General features: G+C 37.0%; 1 protein-coding gene and 1 long non-coding RNA gene across 2 annotated transcripts in view; one reads left to right on the forward strand and one right to left on the reverse strand.

Annotated features, from left to right (window-relative positions):
- Positions 1 to 17,538: 17,538 nt before the first annotated feature.
- LOC139164465 (uncharacterized) lies at positions 17,539 to 21,661 on the reverse strand. Its single transcript, XR_011558623.1, has 2 exons — positions 21,585 to 21,661; positions 17,539 to 18,187 (listed from the first exon to the last, which is right to left on the reverse strand). It is a non-coding gene; the product is annotated as an uncharacterized lncRNA (long non-coding RNA).
- Positions 20,458 to 24,936, forward strand: part of DDAH1 (dimethylarginine dimethylaminohydrolase 1) — a 63,745-nt gene continuing 59,266 nt past the window's right edge. Inside the window, exon 1 of the mRNA XM_070746624.1 lies at positions 20,458 to 21,037. Coding sequence (XP_070602725.1) covers positions 20,732 to 21,037 — 306 coding nt within the window. The 5' untranslated portion in view covers positions 20,458 to 20,731. The remainder of the gene's footprint in view (positions 21,038 to 24,936) is intronic.

Raw genomic sequence — 24,936 nt, forward strand, 5'->3', positions numbered from 1 at the left:
ATATAATAAATCAATTGACAGCTCAATAATAAGTAAGTTATATAAGTTTAGATTTATGAGTAAAAATGAGTACAATGAAGTTTTCTGATAAATTTTTGTTCCTCACACCAATTCAATCCAGTCATTTCACACTACAGAGTTTTCCTTTTGTTATTTTATGCCAATGTTTATCCATCCATCTGTCTGTCTGTTTGTCTGTCTGACTAACTGTCTGTCTGTTTATTTTATTTTATTTTATTTTTTAAATTATTTATGTGACACCCATCTCCTCATGGACTCAGGGCGGCAAACAACAATGAAAAATACAATACAATACAATAAAAAAGATACAAAAGTTAAAACCCCACGATAAAAACCATTCATCCATCAATCATTCAACAGTTAGGCCAGAACAAGATGTTACTGCTCAACGGCCCTTCCAGCCTATATCTATATTTTAATATGTGTATATTGACATCTTTTGCACTCTATGTGTATAGAGTTTTCCATTTAGATCAGTGGTTCTCAACCTTTTTTTGGCCATGCCTCACCTAAGCATCTCTAAAATTCTGATGCCCCCCATGACATATAATTCTTACTATTCAAAAAGTGAACTTCTCACACAGAGGAAGCCTAAAAGCCCATTAACTTGGTTTAAACAAGGTTCCAATTACCTCCGTTAAAAATCAAATTGCCCCCTTTAGATTCTATCTGCAAAGACTAAGATGAGGATTGTAATGCCTTTGAAATTTTAGGAATTGTAAGAACCTTTCTCATATAAGAAATTCTAGAAACCTGCTATTTCCTGTGATTATGCCTATTTTTTTCCCCTTCAATGATATATATTTTAAATTCTGGAAGTTTCCTTCCTCAACATTATTAAGACTAATGTCTTAGATTTAGGTCATTCAGTTCATGCTGCTTATTTTCAACAGTTCAACTGGGGCAAAATAAAAATGATGTCTTTATCTTCATCTACAATACATAAACAACAAAATTAAGTAACAAGATTTGTAATCCCTAAACAGGAAGGAAAATAAGTTTTGCTTTAACTTGCTTTTTACGATATTTAGTTTTTTATTTACAGGACATCTTTTAAAAAGTGGGGAAATTTTCTGGGCCTGGGAGATTTATGAGCTGCAGAAGTTTTTTCCCTTCTTAATGTAGCTATAGAATTTCCACCAAATGGGTGTTTATATACTGATTAAACTCACCTGGGCTGTTATTTGTACGAGGATGTTGGGGATATGCAGCAAATCAAGCCAGAAACAAATAGTCAAAAATGCCTAAATAAATTTAGAGAAAGTTTGTCTTTTAATACAATTACAAAACAATATTATTTAATTCAATATTCACTAATATTTAATTCGGTTATCTAGCAGCTATATTGTGCTACATAATTATATATGTAGAATCCCCTGTAATTCTAACTGTATGGTAAAGGCCATTTTATTTGGATAACATCTCTCTGCAAGATTACCTGTCCAATCCACCAAGTCAAGCAAAGTAGATTTACTCCAGGTACTCAAGTACTGGTACATATTGTCATCTAGCATTCTTTAGGAAGTGGATCCTTTCCATAGCCATGTCTACCCAAGGGAAGAATCTTTACCCTGAGTTACAGATGGACTTTATGTTTCCTTTCTCACAGAAGACTGTTGAGACTGACTCTTCCTTCAAGGGCCAAGATGGGAGAGAGGCCAACCAGAGATGGCCTGCTACCGGAAAGGTCAGGTGCTACACTCTGGTAGTGATTTTGGGGATGTGCATACAGCTGCATGTCCCCAATGCCTGCCCGCATGCCCATGCAAGTCATTTAGCTTCTGCGCTTGTGCAGCAAATGAAATCTTGTGTAAAGACGTTTGTGCAAATGAGATTTTGCCAATTTTTGCGGATTTTGTTGATGTTTTAATCTTGTGCTTATATTATTTCTGGATTTGTTAACTGTCTGGGATTGTTTTGTATAACATACATTTTTCAAATAAATGAAACCAATTTCTATAGTCATAAATGGTAAAAGAATAAGGAAACTTTCTATCTTATCCCAAGTTACCAAAATATAATGCAGAAGTCAGTTTCACTGAAACCAAAGTATTATATAAACTCTTCAAGTAATAAATAGCCTGACTATCTGTTAATATAAGTAGTGGCCAAGCTTGTGGAAACCTTTTGGGGAAAGTGTATTTTGTAAAACTAGCTAATAACTCCACTTTATTTTAGTAGTACCATAAAATTATATATCAAGGGAAAGATAATTTAATCAAGAATGTAATGCAATAACTTTTATGAAGGATTTGCTATTAGGATAGCAGTTATAAAGAAGAAAATATATGCGATACACAAAAAATATCACTGTGTCAGTTAATACTTAGTTGGATGACCTTTAGCATAAATAATGGCCTTACAACATCTTAACATGAAGTGAACCAAGTCTTTTAGTTCTGCAGCTGTTATAATGTGAAAACAAGATTGAATGATTACTTCTATTAACTAGGTTTTATTGCTGGGATGCTTCTGACTAACACATTTTTTTTAGATTTTCATTTGGATTAAGGTCTGGGTTATTCCCAGGCCATTCCAGTAGTGGAATATGATTACGGTATCTTGAAACTCCAACAAAAAGTGGTGTTATTAGGCATCAAACCTATATTAGCCATCAAACCTCAAAAATACACTTTCCCCGAAATGTTTCCACCATTTTGGCCACTACTGTCTATTCTTTTGGGAATTACTCTTTTTCTTGCATTTTGCTTGACTTAGCTCATCCTGAAACGGAATGGTATGAAAGGCGTGTGTGTCTTTTTTATATGAAAAAATAATATAAAGTATAGTCTCTGACAGTTATTCTTAATCATTTCCATTTATGCTATTATAGTTATTATGGCCAAACAGGAAATTGCATTTTTAATAGCTCTGTGCATTTTGCAAATTAAATTTGGTTAATTTGCCAAAGCTTTTTGAAGATAGAGACTACTGAATGATCAAAAATATTTGTCATGGAGACTAGAATCAGGTGTGGGTTCTAACTTACCTCACCGCTGGTTCACTCTCTCCTACGCCGTGTGGTTGTACATGCATTGCGCACGCAATCACATGCTTCTGCACATGCGCAGAAGGAAAAACAAACTTGTGCACATGCACAGAAGCCAAAAACAAGATGGTGGCGCCCACGGAGTGGCACTGACAGAACCGGCTCTCTGATGTCATCACTGTTTTACTAATGGTTCTAAAGAACCAGTTAGAACCAGTAGGAATCCACCTCTGATTAGAATCATTGTAAAAAAAACTACTATGTACAAAGAAAAATGAATATTTAGATTTCAGGAAAATCTTAGGTTTGTTGTATTTAAACTGCTTGCCAAATACATTTTACATGTCTTTTAAAAATTCACATACTACTTAGCTGAAATTGTGTGGTATTCTTTTCAAACAATTTCTGATATATACATTTCTAAAACATAGATTCTATGTTCATGCTGCCAAGCTTCTGTAGCCTGGTTTTTCTTCAAAGAAATTATGTTTTTAAAGGCAGTTAAATAGCCTATTGCCATGTTAGATATATCTGGGATATATCTTAATTTTTTATGTCCCTGAATCAATGTATTTTATAAGTTTTGCTAATATTATGCTTTTAGCTGCTTCTGAAGTATTGTATTTACAGGGCACAATCTCCTTTAGGGGATATTGGCAAAATTAAAGCTTCACATAATAGAATAAGTACAATTGTGAACAAGAGGTACGGATTCAGACTATAAAATAAGTCTGCAAAGCAAAATACAACACATTTACTGATGAATAATTAAAACAATACATCCATGCAAATTTGGTTGCTCATTACAGTGCCAAAACTCTTTATTTTATTTCTCATGAATTGTCTGGTTTTTCAGACAGAAGTTGTGCTATGCATAAAGGAATATGAATATAAGAGGACTCGAATGATCAGAAACAAGAAAGGGAAAAATCTAGATAATCAAACTGCTTTTTCTAACTGCAAAACACCTTAGAATAAGCCAGAATAATGTCTGGTATACATTATTTGACTTTTATTTATTTGTAAAACCACACAAATTATAAAAAAAAAACAGAACCCAGAAATGATACAGACATGTTAACTTCATTATTTCCTATGTTTTCATCTTAGGATGGACTGCATATGAACAGGTACATTAATAACATATAAAAAACATAACTAAAATACAAAGTTTATTGATTAACACAAAATCCCTTTTGGGAAAATGGGTTTTGCTTAAATGATTGCTGTATTAGTTTAATGGCTGCCACATTCATGTAATGTCCACTGCCAAAAAGTCGTAAACTTGAGTGTGGACATGTGATCACTTGTATAACGATTGCCACAATTTTTGATCAGAATTCCAGACTCAATTACCTGTTAATATTTTGATTATATTTGTACTGATTGGTTTTATTTCCTGGAATTACAGGAAATCCATAACTTAATGATTTCCTGTAATTCAAGGAAATAAAACTAATCAGTACAAATATAATTAAAATATTAACAGATGCTGTAAAAATGGAAGAAAAAATTATTGTGATATGGTGCAATAAAAAGAAAATCTATGTGGTCATAACAGAACATTCTACTTTGCTTAGTACTGTACTTAAGAATCTTGAGAGAACCCTTGACTCATGGAAAATGTTATTAAAAGCAATGACTGGAGAGATAAGGGGTCCCACTTAAACAAGATAAATTAAGAAACTGTGGAAAAAGGAAGTGAGCTCCATAAAATTTTGTGGGGAATTAATGAGTTAAGTGGTTGCTGCTTCCTAATTTGAGTTAAATTATTAGAATGTCAACTATGGCAAAGTCTTGCTTCTTGAATCTAATTAGAGGTTGTCTAGAGCTCATAGAAACATTAAAAGCTTTTAGTTTTGGACTAATTTGACATGAAGATAAGATAAAAGAATTAACAGTCCATAAACCATAAAGCCAGCTCAGATTTATTCAGAAGTTTCTATTCAAATGACTTCATCTCATAAGATAGAAAAATATAAACATTACTAAAGAGTAATGTATAATCTATCTTTTTTTATTTCTATTCAGAACAAATTTATTTTAGTTAAATATATAATAACTTTGTAGTGTTTGAGTACTTATCAGTAATCGAGCTATCCATCTAGGCAAGTTTGTAAAGCTCTAGCAACCAGCATAATTTAATTACAAGGACATTCTGAAGTCACTTTTAACATAAGAGCCAAACTTACTGGCTTTAACACAAGAATATCCCCACTTACTTAAAGGCATTGGAGATGATCCAAACGTAATGAGTTATGATTTTGGGCATGCTTTTTAACCTGAATTGTGATTGATTGATTGATTGATTGATTGATTGATTGATTGATTGCATGATATCAAGTCAGTACATACATTTGGCAGTTGCATTTTTCTGCATCAGAGGTCCCCTGGAGCGTGGCTCACTAACAGGCTGTGGCCTACTCAGATCCCGGTTGCATGAAGAGGCGGACCATCACACGTGCAGCTTGACTCACACAAGTGTCAGTCCAGCATGCCTCCACCTGCGCATGCAACTCAACTTGGAGTCAGGCTGTGTGGCATGTGCATGTGCACTGTCCTACCACTTGTGTGAGTTGAGTGGCGGGCCAGCCTGCCACTCATGCGGTCCAGTTCCTATCCCCATTCCCAACCATACCACTAAGCTGCAAAGATTGGAGACTGCTGTTCTGCATAATGATCTGTCTCTAATCTGGTCCTTCAAGTCTTTTAATAGTGCACTGAGGGGGCAGGGCCAACATGGCAGCGCTATAGGTGTCTTCCGCACTCTGCAGGGAACTCAGAATCCCAGCTGTTTGTAGACCTGGAACCAGATTGGAACCAGGTCAGATATGCCCTGGAGGGGTGTTGAAGAAGAGATGCACCAGTCGGTGGTGTGTGGGGAGTTTGCAACTCCCCCCCTCATCAGCCTCTAGGTCCACAACTGTGGATGATTTTGTTGCCATTAGCAGGGACGGCCACAATTGGAATGATTAAAATGAAGAGATTGTGGATTGCCTGGGTAACAAGATTTAAGCATTTGTGCTGGAGAGAGATGAATAAGTGCTGAAGCTGGGTCTTGCCCACTTCATCAGGTGTCACCAGGTCAAACTCCTCCCGCATAACAGGATTAAGATGGGGCCCTGTCACCTAGACTGACTCATTGTCATTTGACACTGTATTCCATTCAGAGTTCAGATCTGTCAATATCTGAGTGACTTTATCTGCAAAAAAATTATTAAAATTCTCAGCACTGCCCTGCAAGAGTTCATCAGCCCCCCACCCTCATGTTAAGGAGGGAGGGAGTCACCCTAAACAGGGCGACTGAGCGAAATATATGTTTTTTTCTGTTGAATCACCGTGGTATATCCAAATATGGGAGAGACCATACTGCTTCCTTTTTGCTCCTTCCCATATTTGGGTAGGGTGATTTGACAGAAAAAGACATATAACTCTTCCTTGGTACAACCTGAGACAGGAGGCGAACCTGTGGCCTAGAGGTTAAAAGTTACTGCTTTATAGACAGACTGTCCAGGTTCAAATTCCTGTAAGGGTATGGCTAGCTGATGAGAGCTAAATAACTTGAAATAGATCTATACTAATCTTCGCTTCATTTTCATTATCAGCAACAAATATGTTATACAGGATGCGTTCCAAAAGTAATGCAATTATTTTTTAAAAAGTAATTTATTGAACAGATTTGCACAGACACTTAAAATGCTTTGTCCCTGGGCCTCTACACATTTTTTTCCAGCAACTCTGCCATGATTGGTACGCACCCTGGAAGACGTCTTCAAGGATCTCTCGCAAGGTCTTTGATCATGACTGATTGGATCTCTTCTATGGATGAAAACACGCCTTGCCACAATGTGCTACAAGTCCGCGAGTTCCTGGCCAAACACCAAGTGCCAATGCTGCCTCACCCCCCCCCTAGTCCTGACGTCGCCCCAGCAGACTTATTTTTGTTCCCAGCCCTGAAAGGAACCTGTTTTTCGTCTATAGAAGAGATCCAATTAGCTGTGACGAAGACCTTGTGAGAGGTCATGGCAGAGTCGCTGGAAAAAATGTGCAGAGGCCCAAGAATTAAGTGTTTGTGCAAATGTGTTCAATAAATTACTTAAAAAATAATAATTCCATTACTTTTGGAACGCCCCTGTATGTATATAATGTGTGTGTGTGTGTGTGTGTGTATAAAATTGTTTTTGTAAAGATATACATTTTAAATATATTTTAATCTTATTTTTATATGGCCTGGATTCCCTATGATGTCTCCTGGGGGCTTATGTTTTATTATCCTTTGTTTTTGATATTATATTCTTATATTTCTGTACACATTTTATGTTCCATTACTTTATGTTGAGGTTTGGCTATAATAAAGTTTGTTTACTAAAAGAAAAAAAATGATGTTATTTTCACAGAAGAAGGGATTCAGTTGTAATAGATTAATTGGTCCAATAAATAGAACCTAGACTTTTAAGAAAATAATTAAAAGTCAGTTCCCTAATAAAGCAGATGATTTTTATAATCCAAAAAAATTATCCTGTAAGAATATGGAACCAAACAGAAAAAAATAGCTATGTTAGCGCAAGTATGTCAGAAATGTGATAGAGTGTTCCACAGTAATAGGAAAATATGCTAATATGTCAGATGTTTCCCAATGCAATTAAAGAAGAAAGCTACTGTTACTGTTATTTGTAATTATCTCACAAATTATTAATTATATTTAATGAGATAAGACATTTTTCTCTTTTCATTTCATACAGATAAAGGGAAACCGCAATTTTCACTCCAGAACTTTCAGAATTATCTGTATCCATTCATGTTTAACCACATGATATATGTAAAATATAATTCAAGGGCTTGATAAAAATGCATGCATAATTTTTTTGATTAAACGTTACTTTTATAGAGAAATGTATAGGGACAATAGAGTCATTTTACAAAATTATTGAATTGATTTCAAATTTTGTGTTTCCTTCTGACTTCTTGTGTGTGGCACAAGGATAGATTTGAACATTTTGACTTCTTCTAGTTAATAACAGTGTATTTCTTTCAATGGTGAACATGATCTTGAAAAAACTACTTGATGTCAAACCTGGTTAATACTTGAATGGGGGAATCACTTGAAAATTTCAGGATTGCTGACTGGGTTGAAAAGGGAAAAAACCAACAACTCAGAAAACAATCACTTCTTTAAGTGATGATAAAGTAGATGTGGCTAAGATGCAAGTATAGAAACCAGGAGACTGTGAGTTCTAGTCCCACCTTAGACTTGAAAGTCGGCTGGATGTCTTATGATTTATGATCCAATTTTGATCAGTCATTCTGTCAGTCCAACATTCCTCACAGGATTGTTGTTATGGGAAAAAGAGAAGGAGGAAGGAACATTACGTATGTTTGCCACCTTGAATTATTTATACAGTAGTGGACAAAATCTGACTTCCCTTTGTCTGTCTGGCCTATTGAAAAGAATGCTTTCACATTTTCATTTCCTAAGCAGAAAATTTGCACTTTGCAACATTTTGGTGTTATGGATTTATGACTGCAATAAATACCTTGTATGTGTTTGGCAAGCACAAAACATGTAGAAGCTTCCAAGTCTCAAGTAGTTCAGCTTTCAGGGAAATCAGCAACTTAAAATGAGAATCTGTATCTTCGTAAGAAAGAATTATGGGCTTAGGATATGCTGACATTAAAAAAAGAAAGAAATTGACATCTGATTGCTTCAATTAAAAACTGCTCATGCTTTTATCCTTCAAAGAAAAAGAATAAGTGTATTGTAAAATATGTTAGGTAAACATTAATATCATATCCTGTTACTGATCAATTTCATGATGATTTTCAAGCGGTTGTGTCTCTTTGTCCAAATGTAACTCTGTAGATATAATTGCTTATATAGTTAATTGAATGTGAATGATTTATACCCAGACCTTCTCAGCTTGTCTTAAATAACTTGGAGATACTGCTACTTTTATAATATGCCTCATAGAATGAAGAAGATGGCTCCTATTTGGATATCTTGAGCCAAGAAAAAAGGCTGGATGAATTTACTCTAATGAAATTCTGCAAAAAGAGTAGGGAACAAAGCTCTATTAAACCCTGAGGTATTGCTGTCTCAGCAAGACCAAATAACTAGTGCTGAGTTAATGGTCAAACTTCAGTTCATTTGTAAGTGGATGGATAATAAATTACAAATATGAAAACTGGCGTATATGGACTCTACTCCAGGGCCATTTTTTTAAAAGCATGGGAGTTCAGGTCTTGACATCTGAGAAAGATTTCAAAACTTGGTGCATGTATATAAGTACATATAAGTTGTTATTTTGCATTAAATTGTATTTCAGCCCTGAGAAGAAAAAGATCAGCCTTTGATAAAACGCATTACACATTTATAAACTGAATTACTTATAGTATGGGGGCGGGTGGGGGGGGGACTTAGAAATAATTTAAAAATAATTAATATGCATGGTCTGTTGACAGTAAGTACATGAAAAAAATCTCATTTCCAGCAGATTTTAAACAAGAAAAATGGACAGTTACAGATTAAAAGCAAGAGGCAATCTCCCACAGATATTTGTACCTATAATTGTTAAATTTCAGGTGCCTTGTATTAGAGATCATATTTTACAACCTTCAAGACAAGCTATCTCATTAAAATTGTATGAACATAAAATTGTGATCTCCTCATATCTCTGTATTCATTGAAAGATTTGTATTTTGGTACCTATGCGTGAAAGAAATTAGACACTTAAATATATGTTCTGTTTCACTCTTGAAGGTAAGATCAAAAGATTTGCAAACTCCTTTGCTGCTATGGAATTTTAACATGCTTTATGCTTTTCTAATGAATAATAACTATGAGTTTACAAGCTACTTTCTGGCTTTCTTCCCAGGGTTTGACTGGTGAAAGCCTAAACTAAACTAGCCTAAACTAAAAAGTTTTTCCATCTTATATTTTATGCTATATTTATCAACAATTTCATACGTTTACCACGAAACGGCTGTCTTGCTGGGAAACTAACCTTTTAAATATTTTATCTACCTGAAAATCTGGTACCTCAGATAGTCAATTTCCATGTAAATGCTTTTAAATAAATTAAGAGACCAATTTGAAACAAGTTGGAAAAATTACAGATAGCATTGGCAAATGTGTCAGTCAACACATTTGAAGCCTAGAATATGGGAAACCAATAATAGTGACTACACAAATATAGTATGGGATATAATCATTATGTTTATTAACAGTTTTAAAATTGATATGGAATTTTAGGTTGATCAGTCTAGGAATCCAAAATTATGAATATAAGTAGTCCTTGATTTACGACCAGTCATTTAATGCAGAAATCTCCTTTTTGGCACCAGGGACCAGTTTTGTGTAAGACAAATTTTCCAATGATTGGTGTTCTGCCGGGCTCTATGGTATGAGTCTCCCGAAAATTCAAGGGTACAAATTTCAGACACACACACACACTTGAAAGTTCAAAAACAATGTTCTTTATCACAAAAATTCAAAAGAAACAAAGCACCCTTTTTGTATTGCAAAGAGCACTTGTCCCAAAACAACCTGGTACTAAGTGCTTAATCAGTCCTTAAGTACTTAGCTAGCAGCTGTGAAGGAACGTCACAGCCCTCCTTCTTCCACGAAGTGAAAACACACACACTTTGCTCTGCTTTGGTTTCAAAGTCGTGAAAAATCAACAAACACAGTCCGGAAACAGCAAGGCACAGTCCTGAAGAACAACGATTAGATAATCTTCCACAACGGCCATGCCAGTTATATCAGCAGCTCTAATTACTGGAGCCCCACCCAAATACAGATGGCCTCTCTTATCTCCTGTAATATTTCTTCAATTGGTCTCTTCTATGCATAATTCTGCACATGCGTGGGTCTAACCAAAGATAATGGAGATTGGCTTCCTGGGCTGTGTGCCAAGCTCCCCTCTTCCAAGTCACCCCCACCTTCTTCTTCGTCTGAGGAAACTGCACTACCTGACTCTGTCAGTAATAAAACAGGTCTATGACATGTTAATGTTTTCCCTGCATCCACCTCCACATTTCTTGGTGCAGGAGCTGGGCCAGAGCCAACCACAACAGATTGGTGGTGGTGGTGGAGGAGGAGGAGGGGTGGAATGCAACCTAGATTCCTTGCATGTGCAGTTTACAGGATTTATACTCTGAGAATCTGATGCCTAATAATTTGAGGTAGAGCTGAGGAAGTGCTTCTAGCACTGGGGAGCGGCTGCAAATACAGATGAAGCTTTGCTTGTTTGCCTGCCACTCACCTCTAGCTTTGCGTTCTGGTTCCTAATATGAACCAGAACGCACAGGAATAGCAACCCATGGACCAGCGGCGGGTTGCTCCTGGTTCGGCCCATTTCTGCGAACCAGTAGGGGCAGCGGTGGGAGGCTTTGCCCACCTGCCTGGGACGCTTCTGTGCATGAGCAGAAACCAGTTGCAATGGGTTTTAGAACCCACTACTGCCATGGACCTGTAATGGTCCGTGGGCCAGGGTTTGGGGACTTCTGATTGAAAGGCAAAAAATGCCCATTTAGGAGAGTGGATTTAGACTTACAAGATTTATTAACAGCTGCCATAAAAATGGCTGAAAAATCAGGTTCAGTTCATGTAGTGCCTCGACTTAGGACCACAGTGGCTTACAACTGGAATTCTGACTAAGTTTAGAACAACATGTACTAATACTACTTTTATTATAGTTACAGTAACAAAATATTGAAAGTCTGGATGTACCTCTCTCCTCCTTTCCTTTAGAATTAATATGGGATGGTCGGACCTGAGGCATTTTTTCAAATTACATTCCTACCTCAGACTCAAATTTATTTTATTTTATTGTTGTTTCTTTCTTCTCAACAAGATTATTCCCACAGTCTATTATAGTTTGTATCTCAGAGTGATATGAATATTGCAACGGAAAATATATTATTTTTTGGATAATAAATATCTCTAATTATAGTGCTAATTAACTTTTATTACCCATTAAGAACATTCCTGAAAAATATCATAGCTGTTTCTCTAAACTATATTTTACAAACTATCAACATATAATCTAGGATATTTTAACTTAATTCAAAGCTTTTCAGTTAGATAGGAGTGTTTTAAAAACTTGTTTTTTCTAAAAAAAAATGGAGAGCAGTAGAATTGTATGCACTGAAAAGCAACAATTAAATGTTATAAGGAATTAAAAAGAAAAAGGAAATCTCTATGTTTTATATTTCCATTCTGGAGTAAAGAATTAAAATATCCAGTTTTAGAGACTCAATAGATACAATTTTTTACAAATGTGAAATATTTACTTCTGATTTAAAAATAAAATTCATTTGTCAGAATGACTTGTTAATTTGATCCTCCAGGAATGTTTTAAAAAGGATGGATATTACAATTTTTATGGCATAAAAATAAGAAGATTATTTAATTCACATAATCTCATTTTGCCAACTGTAGTCTGTTTTGGTTTCAAATCACTAATTTATGAGTACAATTTTTGAAGAAATATTATGGAGGAAGTGGAGGAGGGGAAGGATTTACAATATTCATATTAAAGTCTAAGGTCCTAATTACAGATTTTAAAATAAATTTTAATTAGATTAAAATTAAAATAAAAGCAGGATAAAAATATATTATAATCTGGGGTAGGTTCATTTATGGGCAAAATCATATTTTGCAAGCAGCATAACAATTTCTCTATGTCCAAGCAGAGTGGATCATAGTGATCTGATAATGAAAATTGTACATAAAAAAAGCTTAGAATTTCCCAGGTATTTTACCAGGTAAGGAGATAGAATACCTCTGAGACCGCCTCCTGCCGCACAAATCCCAGCGACCGATTAGGTCCCACAGAGTGGGCCTTCTCCGGGTCCCGTCAACTAAACAATGTCGGTTGGCGGGCCCCAGGGGAAGAGCCTTCTCTGTGGTGGCCCCAACTCTCTGGAACCAACTCCCCCCGGAGATTAGAACTGCCCCTACTCTCCCTGCCTTCCGTAAAGTTCTTAAAACCCACCTTTGCCATCAGGCATGGGGGAACTGAAACATCTCCCCCGGGCATGTACAATTTATGTATGGTATGTTTGTGTGTGTGCTTGTTAGTATATTGGGGTTCTTTCTAAACTTTTTTAAATATTCAAATTTTATTTGGATTTATTACAATTTGTTTATGCTTTGTTGTGAGCCGCCCCGAGTCCGCGGAGAGGGGCGGCATACAAATCTAATAAATAAATAGATAGATAGATAGATAGATAGATAGATAGATAGATAGATAGATAGATAGATAGATAAATAAATAAATAAATAAATAAATAAATAAATAAATAGAGGGTCCTTAGATTCTTATGGAAAATAGAGTGAAACAGAATATGAGCTGTAGTTTCAATACCCTTTGTCTACAGTTAGCATGTTTTAGCTGATAAGAGACTTCTTTGTATGGACTGTCCAAAACTACTCTGGGGAGAGCATTGAAGTGTATTAAAATTCATATTCCTTGGAATTTGACAATGGTTTTATTACAGAAGTATCTTGCTGTTTTTTTCAAGAGGGTTTGACCACTCAGGAAATTTTCTTAACTAGAGTAGATTGATCCTCTTGAGCTAATACAGTCCTGAAGTATTTTTCTGAAATGTAGTTTGTCATTACGTGAAAAGGTTTGTTTTTAATTAAACCCAAGTCACAAGAGGATAATTTTATGTAATTAAAAGAATTAAAAAGAGACTCAATCTTCTATTTTTAAGGAATAGATGCAGAAACTCAGCTTGTGATCTATTTTTAAAATGTCTTTGTATTCTAAAAATAAAATAATACAATATGCTTCTATATGGTTGAGATATGTAAGCTTAAGAATTCAATTAATTTTTATTGTTAGCGGCACTTTTTATATGGAGTTGTTTTCTGTTAATTCAGGGTTGTCATGGTCAAGTTATCTTAATCACTGTGATATACTTAGGTTTTCATTCTTCATTATATAAGCACTATACTTCTTAGGTATTACTGTTTTCTGTATTCTACTATTTTAATTTTAAAAGCCTGGTTTTTTGTAGCAATATGAATGCAAGCTGACATAACTAATAGAAATGCATTAAAGAAAGATTTCTTACAAAAAAAGGTTGAAATAATATTTTTGTCCTATCTAATCTTGTTAGAGTTACTGAATCACATTTAATTTATTAAATTAAGTATGGCTCCAAATCATAAAATATAATTCAATTTACTTTAAAGTGCTAATAATACAATAGCAATTTATTTCTATATTTGCAGGAAAAATGAATCAAACTTGTTGACCGTGTGAGAAAAGTCACACTGTCAACCTGAATTTTTGGTGGGAGCAAGGTGATTCAGCATCCTGTCAATAGGAAACTGCCCATTTGATAGCTCCAAGGGAAATATTGCAAGACTTCAATACTCCAATTGCAATTGGAGATTTCTGCTGAATCAACAGTTGACCTAAACGTTAAGTGGATCAGCTTGTCAACTGTGGTGGCAACTCTATCACTTCATGAATATACCAAGTTGCCAAGGTTGGGAAATGCTGTTCTAGAGCAATGCAGTAGCAAGACAGTCCTGTTGGATATGCAAAGAGCATGTAACATATTACAGTGATCCGTTTTTCACGGAGGATGCGTTCCAAGGCCACCCACGAAAAACAAATTTCTGCAAAGTAGAGGAAAGATATTTTTTTAATGTATTTAATGGGTATTTGGACTTTTAAACCCTCCCTGTATTGTTAACAACCCACCGCTGCTGACCGCTGAGAGAGACCAGCTTCTCTCAGCTACCGCATGGGCTGAAGGAGGCCACCACAACAGTTCCCACCACCACACACACAAACCGTCCCTGCCCCGATATTCTTTTCCCTTTGAAAAAACCCATGAAAGAGCAAATCCGCGAAAGATGAATCGCGAAGTAGCAAGGGATTACTGTATTTGAATAAAAGAATGTCTTAGTTACCATAATCATATGCTTAAAATGATATGTTGGTACTCCTAAAGAAAACTAATACTGTATGTCCTTACTCCTAAAGAAAACAATGCCTTTCTTTGTAAGAACGCCTTTCTTCTGGAATACTTCTAGGATTAGGACAGCTCCCAACCTTTTACAGTTTAGGACCTTTTACAGTTCAGGAAGGCTACTAACACCTGGTTGATTCAAGGTCTTCAGATATGGGCCCCAGAATTTTATAGTTAGATTTATTGGATTTATATGCCGCCCCTCTCCGCAAACTCGGAGTTGTTTTGTGTATATAGTGTTAAATGATTGTTATGGTTGGAGTGTGCCTCATTTAGAGTTTCTGTAGTTAAAGTAGCTTTTAAGGCCAAGCAGATGAGGGTGGAAGGATGGGGAGAAGGTCAGGAAGCATCCATCAGGCCCATATAATTTTTATTATACATAATGGTTTCTTTTAAAACTTACTACATTTGAAAGGAAAGCCAATAATAGCACTATTTCAGAAACAAGAATGCGTAAAGTATGTATTGTTTAAAATAGATGTGATATGCTCTTTTATAGACTCTTGCCTCTGTTTCTCACCATAACACAAAACCTTCTCAATTTCTGTTTGTGGAGCCAAAATAAATTCAGCAGCCGTGAATCTTTGCAGTCAATGAAGCTAAACATTATTGACCCTAGTGTTGTACTTCAGAACTCATCCATAAAGAACATTTCTTTCTGGTTCTGCTTTTGTCTTTGGTCAGTTGACAATTATATAACATGTATAAAACTCTTGTTGTCATGACTTTTAACTGGGAGAAACAGTGCATCACAGGGCAGCAGATTTTGAACCAATGTACGGTAACTCAGAATTATTCCCGAGGGACATTCACATTATTTGGGAATGTTGTGGCTGTTTTTGTGCTCCTGGATATAGTCACATGATCTTTCATTTTCAATGTTCAATGTGAATTTTCCCATCCAGTCCTGCAATCTCTCCCTCTTTCCTTCCCTCAACCCAACTCATCATGTGGCTCTTAAAGAAGCCACAATTTTAAGGTGCATGAAGAAAGCCTTGGATATATTTTTTTAAATTGCTTTATGTGCTTCTTCTCTGGCACACAAACATATATATGTATTTGTATCACATCTTTGTTCAGAGACTCAAGGCACATACAGTACATAGTGCTGCATTCTCCTACATTTATTCAGAATAACCCTGTGGGATAGGTTGAGCTGAAAGTCACCAAGTTAATGGCTGTGGCTGAGGATGGAGTAGAAACTGGACTTCTCTAGTGTCAATCAAATATGTCAACCAGTATACTTCAGTTTTTGCCCTTCCTGCTTCAGTTATCAAGTGCTTCCTACTCCAAAATTGAGTGTAGCTCACCCCTTCCTTTGGCAATCAGAGATCAGATAGATTGGACCTGCCTCGACCCTCAGAAAGTTACATGGTTCTATTTTTAAACTTTCTCTGATAGATTCTTACAATTCAATGGAGAAGTTGGCAAGGATTCTAAACTGTTCTGAGTTGAGAATAGCAATGTGCAGCACTGTGTTTAAAACAAATAAATAAATATTGTCAGCATAATTACACCATGTGGAAAGGGAGGGGAAAGTCATGGTCAAGAGATAACATCAAATGTCAGGATGTGTGGGAGAATTCATAAACAAAGGGGTAAATAAATCTAACAAGTCAACCCGTGATCCACTAGGTCATACTTTCAAAGACATTTCCTTACTTAAATAAACAGAATAACCACTATTGCTTTGGTTTAAAACCAAAAACAATAGCAATATGCCTAAAGCCTTTCAGTTTCTCTGTTTATGTAGGAAAATGCCTCTGAAAGGGTGACTCGATAGGTCACTGGTTCTCTAATTAGATCTCATCTTGCAACACAGGTTCCTCCTTAGTCTTTTCTTGTGAGGATCAGAATGCTGGTTTTTCATGCATTATACATTTCTTATAAACAAGGAATGGGCAATCTTTTGATGGGAGAATTAACATTGGGAGGAGGGAAGGTTGAAGTCCATGGTGGTTTCAGTGGTAGCACAGAGTGTACAGAGTTGAATCATAAGGGGTGAGACATAAATTTGCTCCTCTTCTTTCTCCCTCCCCTTCTTAAAAATGTTTAAACATTTTAAACATTTATTTTAAGGTTATACATCACTTTTTGTGTGTGTCCTGCTAATATATGAAAATATCCTTATAAATTAATCTTACATATTCATTTGAAGTATATCCAGAAAAGATAAAGAGTTAGAGCTGAAGAGTATTGTGCCATAACAGACAATAAAAAATAACCTAACAATATTCCAGTAAATGAAAGCAGGGAAGTACAAAATTCTGTAGTCTAGTTTTCTCTGGTACATATTGATCTAGAAGAGAACATGTTCTATATTCACTTACAGAAAACTATAGAGTAAAAAGCCTTTTTTGGAATGGCAATTTTCAACTTTCAAAATTTAAATAAAAGTCCAGAATTTCCAAACATATATTAAGGCTTAAATTTACAGGTAGCTATTTGGAAATTGAACTATGGAACTTAATGGGAAGTATATGTGAATATATTACATAATACTGAATTGTTACAGTGCAAGGAAAGGAAAGGAAATCTTTAAGCAACAAAGACAATTTAATGAAAACATAAAATGATTTGAGTGATTTCATAGTTGAACAGGGTACAATATTAATAGAAGTCACCAGGTTTCAATATTGGCAACGTTGATTACTGTAAGTTGATGAAAAGGCTGATTTTCATCCAGTCTATATCCAAATGTAGCAGGTGTTAAATTATTTTTATTCTTCACAAGTTATTAAGACAATCTGGACACATTCCGGTTCATTTTTAGCAGGGTTATCCCTCCCTCCCAGTGGTGGATTGTAAATAATTTTGCTGCCGGTTTGCTCATGCGCAGAAGCGTCCCAGGTGGGTGGGCGGAGCCTTCCACCGCTAGCACTACCGGTTCGAAGAACCAGTCTGAACTGGGAGCACCCCCCCACTGCCCCCCACAAAGCACAAATCTGTGATATTACCAAAAGGAACAAGTGTGACATTTGTACACAGGCTCTCCTTCAAACTATCTTCAGCAGCAGGCAGGGCATGGAGTAGAGTATACAATTTCTTTTTAACCTGGCTAAGCTGTTATGCTGAGAAAGAACTTATCATGCATTTGAAAGTCTAAAATACACATTTTCAGGAGGAAACTGCTCTTGTTTTTTCTTTGAAGACATTTCACTTCTCATCCAAGAGGCTTTTTCAGCTCTAAAAGGATAGTGGGGAATGGAAGGATTTTTATTATTATTATTATTATTATTATTATTATTATTATTATTATTATTATTAATTAGATTTGTATGCCGCCCCTCTCCAAAGACTTGGGGCGGCTCACAACAGTAATACAAAAACAATATAACAGTGAGACAAATCTAATATTAAAATAAAACATATCTAAAACCCCAACAATTTTAAACCATACAACACATACATACCAAACATAAAATCTAAAAGCCTGGGGGAGGATGTCTCAGTTCCCCCATGCCTGGCGATAAAGGTGGGTCTTGAGTAACTTGCGAAAGACAAGGAGGGTGGGGGCCATTCTAATCTCTGGGGGGAGTTGATTCCAGAGGGCCGGGGCTGCCACAGAGAAGGCTCTTCCCCCAGGGCCCGCCAAATGACATTGTTTAGTCGACGGGACCCGGAGAAGGCCAACTCTGTGGGACCTTATCGGCCGCTAATATTATTATAATTATTATAATTATATTCCTTGCAGATAGTTGGTCATTTGCATCCTTTTATACTTTACTTTATTGTCATTGTATGTATATACACTGGGGGGGAAATTATTTAGTCAGCCACCAGTTGTGCAAGTTCTCCCACTTAAAAAGATGAGAAGACCAAATACTTATTCTCCACCATAATTTGCAAATAAATTCGTTAAAAATCAGACAATGTGATTTTCTGGATGTGTTTTCTCATGTTGTCTCTCATGGTTAAGGTCTACTTATGATGTCAATTACAGGCCTCTCTCATCTTTTTAAGTGGGAGAACTTGCACAACTAGTGTCTGACTAAATACTTTTCACCCCACTGTATATATATAGTATATCCATTGAATGAAATTTACATAATGCCAAAAGACCAGGCCCAATAAACATAACAATCCCAAAACACGTGCTTACCCACCACAAATTCTACACCCTGAACCACTCAAACATCCACACAAAGACCAAGTAATGCTTCCAACAACTCACTGGTGGTGACCCTTTAGTTCATTGTTGAGTGCAATTATAGCTCTGGGATAAAAACTATTCAGAAAACATGTGGTCCAAGTTTTAATTGTTCTTTTAGAGGATCATTGAAGTATGTAGCGGTTTATCTGTATCTTGGAGGTATCTTATATTTTGGATAAAGCCTCCAAGTGCTTCCACGACCCTCTAAAACAGTGGTTCTCAACCTTTCTCATGCCGCGACTCCTTAATACAGTTCCTCATATTGTGGTGACCCCCAACCATAAGTCTAGCGCCAATTCTCCCAAAAGAGCTTTAAGCTGATTGGCAGGAAGGTCAGAAGACACATCCACTATAAATGCCTGATTTGTTGAATTGTAAAAATATGTTCCAAAGCACCAGAGTAGAAGATTTATTCTTTTCTCTATCACACAATATTAGGACAAGGGGGCACTCCCTAAAGCTCATAGGTAAGAAAGTGAGGACAAATCAAGGGAAATATTTCTTCACCCAGAGGGTCGTTGGTTTATCGAATTCACTTCCAGAAGAGGTCGTGACAGCTGTCAGCCTTAATAGCTTCAAGGCAGGATTAGACAGATTCATGGATGCCAAGCATATAGATGGTTATTGAAACGGATGTCCATGTGCCGCCTCTATGTTGCTTGAGGCAGGCAGGATTCCCTTGAGTACCATTTGATGGGGGTCAGGGGAAAGGGAGGGTCTTGCCTTCTCTTTCTGCTCAAGATCCCCATGGACAATTGGCGGGCCACTGTGTGACACAGAATGCTGGACTTGATGGGCTTTGGCCTGATTCAGCATGGCTCTTCTTATGTTCTTATTTAGTTCCTAACACCATGGGAAAGTTATCTTCTCTTAGGCAACCCCTAAGGGTGCAAATGACCATCTGTCTGCAAGGAATATAAATCCTTCCATTCTCCACCATCCAGTCAGAGCTAAAAAGCTTTTTGGATGAGAAGCAAAACGTCTTCAAAGGAAAAACAAAAAAACAAGGGAGACCAGTTGCCTCCCGAAAAAGCACATTTGCCACAACCATGACCTGGATGACCAAGACTCTCTACAAACTTCTGTGCATTTGAAAAGCTCTGCTTCTTTGTAAGTCCATCAGGGCGAGCCCAAGCATCGCCATCTGCCACGGATGGGCCTTCGAACAGGGATGCCATTAAAACAACCGGCGTGTTTCCCCAAGGTTCCTCCCAATGCTATGAAATCGGCGCGAGGCCATTTCGGCGCCTGTGAACCAACCAGGTACCTCAACCCCAAATAGCCGGCCAATGGACGCTTCTTTGAACACGGAGCATGATGTAGGTACTCTATAGCAAAGGCGTGGCCAATCCGGCTTTTAAGCGCGCTCGCGACCACCTCCTCCTGTCGGGAGGGAAGGGAGGCCATTTCAGGCTAGCTCCGGGAAGAGAGGGGGACGCTTGGCAAACAAGCTGCGCTCTCTTCACGGCGGTGCCGGCTACAGCGCGCGGAAGCCAGAGGCGCGAGGGCGGGGGTTGTGCTATTTCTCCCGGTCGGCCTGCCGTCTTTTAAACCCACCCGACTCCCTTTTTGCGAACATGGCAGGGCTGAGCGGCGGCCCCTCCAGCTTCGGGCGGTGCAGTCACGCCGTGGTGCGGGCGCTGCCGGAGTCGTTGTGCCAGCAGGCGCTGAGGCAGGAGAAGGCGAAAGAGGTGGACTTCGCGCGCGCCGAGCGGGAGCATCAGCTCTACGTGGGGGTCCTGAAGAACAAGCTGGGGCTGCAGGTGCTGAAGCTGCCCAGTGACGAGAGCTTGCCCGACTGCGTCTTTGTGGAAGACGTGGTGGTGGTGTGCGAAGAGACCGCTCTCCTCACGCGCCCGGGGGCGCCCAGCAGGAGGAAAGAGGTAACGCCGGGCGGGCGGGGTGGAGCGGGTGGGAGCCTCGGAGGTTGGTTAGCGGCAGGACGGGTGGGGGCGGGGGGGTTTCCTCCTTTCTGCCTCGCTTTCCCTCACGCAGTTTGGAAAGGCGCGAGCAACTTCCAGCCGTGGAGACGGGAATACGGGCGACGCGCGCCCCTGCGCGCGCAGAGGGGTGCAAGTTGAATGGGGATACGGCGCAGTTAAGCAAGCGCCTCCAAAGCCGCGTCTCCCCCTGCTCTGTTTCCCTCACTGACACGGACGGTTTGCCTGGAAGGGCTGGAACCCCAATTTACGGGGAGGGGCCGCCCCGGAGGCCTCTTGTCTCTTAAAAGCCTGACTTCCCCTCCCTCTCCAACCTCCCCCCCCCCAGTTGGCTGTGGAGTGCGGTATTATTGTAAGGCGTGGCAGCTGTGCTAGATGGAAGGCAGTGGAAGGATGCGCGAGAAGCAAGCGGGAGGGCGGAAGAGGCGATGGGAAAGCGAAGATGCTCAGAGAAAAATGCCACCTCTCCGCTTTGAACAGTTTAACCAACCTTCCTCAAGTTAGCACAAATATGGATGCCGGTGAAAAAAGTCTGTCTCCATTAGCCTTTTCAACCAGACTTCAACCCCTGAAGAGAATGCTGAGCGCAGATGAATGGTGTCTCCTATTTTAAAAAAATGTTGACTAGTCGGTCTGACGCCCCTCTTGTTTGCATCCTCCTCCCTCCATCCTTATTATCTTAATTAATGTGCAGGTTCAATTATGCTTTTAGTGGAAACTGGATTCAAATCAAACCAGTAACATTCTTTTTTCTTTTTTAAAAGGCGCTATCAGACATTATTACAAACACTAGGGATCTTTACAGGGGTACTAAATTAATCTGCCTAACAAACAATGAGAAAACTAGGTGTGGAGTTTATATTTCAGATTCTGAGTGTGTCCTTTTAAATGCAAGTCTTTGAAAGAATAATAACGCATGCTACACAGGTATAGCTTTAATGAATGGATAAATTAGGATTTTGTTAAACAATTTGTAGCATATTAAACTGCTTTAACACTACTACAAATAAGAGACTTAATGTAAAATTGTTAAATTAATGTACAAAGCTTATAAGTTACACTCAAAGGGTTATTCTAAGGTAAGCATTTGTAAAATTGCAAACTTAACAGGTAAGCTTTGCACAGTTTTGAAAACTTTTGTATACGAAGTAAGCTTTACCCATCACGATCAAGTATATAGGCCAAATATGAATAGTAAATAATGGTTGGATTACTTAGTTGAATTATAATTAACTATGTGTCAAGGGATTCTTTCATTTCTTATTCCACTGATTATCTTTCATAAATTCAGATATTTTTTTTGTAAGCAAAAAGATACATGATGAGAATTCTCCAATATTTTTGTAGAAATCATGTGTATTTTCCTTTATTCTGCTTGTGATGCAATGAAATGGGCAATAATCTGAATACGCTGATATTTATATGTGGTGCAGTACATATTTCAAAGTTTGCTTTTGCAATAAATTTTTTAAATATTAAATCATTTTATATGTTAATATGTCTCATTTTGTTTCACCTTTTTCAGCTTGTTGATATACTCAATGGTCTATGCTTTTAAGACAGAAATGGACATGTCAGAACCCACTCTGTAATTGGTTCAGGCATACAGAGATAAGCTCAGTGAACTGGAAAATGAAATAAAAGCAGTCAGCACTTTTGGTCATAGCCAAAACAGATTAATAGCTAACTAAAAATAAGCTGCCCAATAATTCAATGGCAAAATAAATGAAATGCAATTGGACATAGGATAAGAAAAACAAGTGTGTAAATACAACCTAAACAAGTTAAATGGACAAGTCTCACTGAATTGTCATGATTTCAAATATTTACAAACTTACTTTGAGTTCTTTATGATACATTGTTTCTACTGATTGCATTTTCTTTGCTTTGCATGTGATAGTATGTTACAAGAGGCTTAGATGCTAAAAAACGTATTAAAGATGTTTGAGTCCAAAGTATGTTCATATGTACGCACACACTAATTTATTTTATTCACTTTCACATGCAATGTAAATTCAATTAGCATCAAGGTCTGTAATCAATATCAATAATGTTGTCATATTGTTTTATTTAAAAATGGGATAATTTTTGGTAATAATTTTGGCAACTAAAGAAACACCTGTAATGTATTTATTCAGACACTTTAGATATCAAATTGAGGCTCAATCTCAATCAGAGTTAATGTTCTGATGTGTGTCCCAACCAATGGGGATACAAAGAACAATGCTCCAGGGTGGGAAATGGATATCATTTATAAAGCACAACAGTTTGGGGTAGATACCTGTCATACAGCTAGAATCTAGATCATAGCTCATAAATTACTGATTTTGTCTTCTCAATTAATATTGGCTTAAACAAAGGAGAAGAAAAAATGAAAACCAAAGTAAAATGGAAGAAATTATATGAGTGATATAGTAATCTGCCTTTTATATATGTTGCAGAATGTAGTTTATGGGTTAGTTAATCCTCTGGTTTCTCTTTGTGTTCACTGTGTGTTGAAATAACATTATACTAATCAGAACATATACAAATGTCGTTCTATAAATTTCAAGCATAAACCTAATATCTACTAAACACACTGTGCTTGTTGCACAGTGGAATATATCAAGATTTTTTCAAGGAATATAGACAAACATTTAACAAACAGGTGTAAGTGACTATAATAATTTATAGTAATCTACATGTTCAGATAATGCTGGGCTTTGCTGAAACTCTACAGATCTTTCACTAAATCTGCTGGAAAGTCTGAAAATCTTTCTGTTTGCCCTTCTGGATGCCGCAGGTGAGGCGGAGAAAGAGATGGTCAGTAATTAGCATACGTTAATTACATAGTTAAAGTGAACAAGGCAGCCTTATTCAAACTGCGTTTATTAAAGATTAACTTTGGGTGAAGCATTAATGGCATGGTCATGTTGACCAAGCATTCATTGGAAAAAAGAGATGCACTTGGACCTAGAAGGCCTTTATCCCAATTCCTGTTAAAATTTGTTTTAAACCAAGGAAACTTGGCAAAAACGTGTCCGTTTTACTTTCTGGTCTGTAGAATGTGGTAATAACAATTTGCTATATAAGGGAAGGTACGTTGCCTTTCAGTTGATGCTTGTACCACAATGGAACGTAACTAGAATCTAAGGATACATATTTAGTGTAATATTGACAACTTCATTGTTTATTCAAAAACAAAGCAAGATGTCAACTTCTTTCACTAAGGATACTCAAACTATTTGTTACAATTTGTTGTATTTTGCATAGTGATTCAGATGTAACCAGACTGCATTTAATTGACAGGTGAAACCTAATTTGGAAAGCTTATGTGTGAGAATACAGGTTTGCTAATTTGATTTCCCCCCTCATTCAGCTCATGTTTATTTGGATGGAGAAGTTGTTTGCTCCATTGTTGCAAACATAAAATGTAATCCCTGATATTAAAAGTGAATACCTTTAAGAATGGAATATAAACATTATAAGTAACATACTATAATATCAGGGATTCAGGAGCAAAGTACTACAAAAAGTTCATCCCATATACAATATATCTATATTTTTATTGATTTTCATAAAAATATAGATTTAAAGATAAATGGGGATTTAAAAAAAAAAGTTCAATAAAGAAAAAAGTCGAAGTGCAAATAAAAAAGATAGAAAAAGAATGACCAGACTTTTCTTGGTATGGATATGAATTAAAGAAATAGAACTGAGGTTTTCAATTATCTACATTATTTCCGTATAATCAACTTTTAATTTATTTCAGTTTCTTACAAAAAATATAGAAGTGGTTTCCAAATAGAAATAAAATTAGACAATTTTCTTTCATAAAGGCTATCAATTTTGCCATCTCCACC

Source organism: Erythrolamprus reginae, chromosome 3, assembly GCF_031021105.1.
Source record: "Erythrolamprus reginae isolate rEryReg1 chromosome 3, rEryReg1.hap1, whole genome shotgun sequence".
NCBI lineage: Eukaryota > Metazoa > Chordata > Lepidosauria > Squamata > Dipsadidae > Erythrolamprus > Erythrolamprus reginae.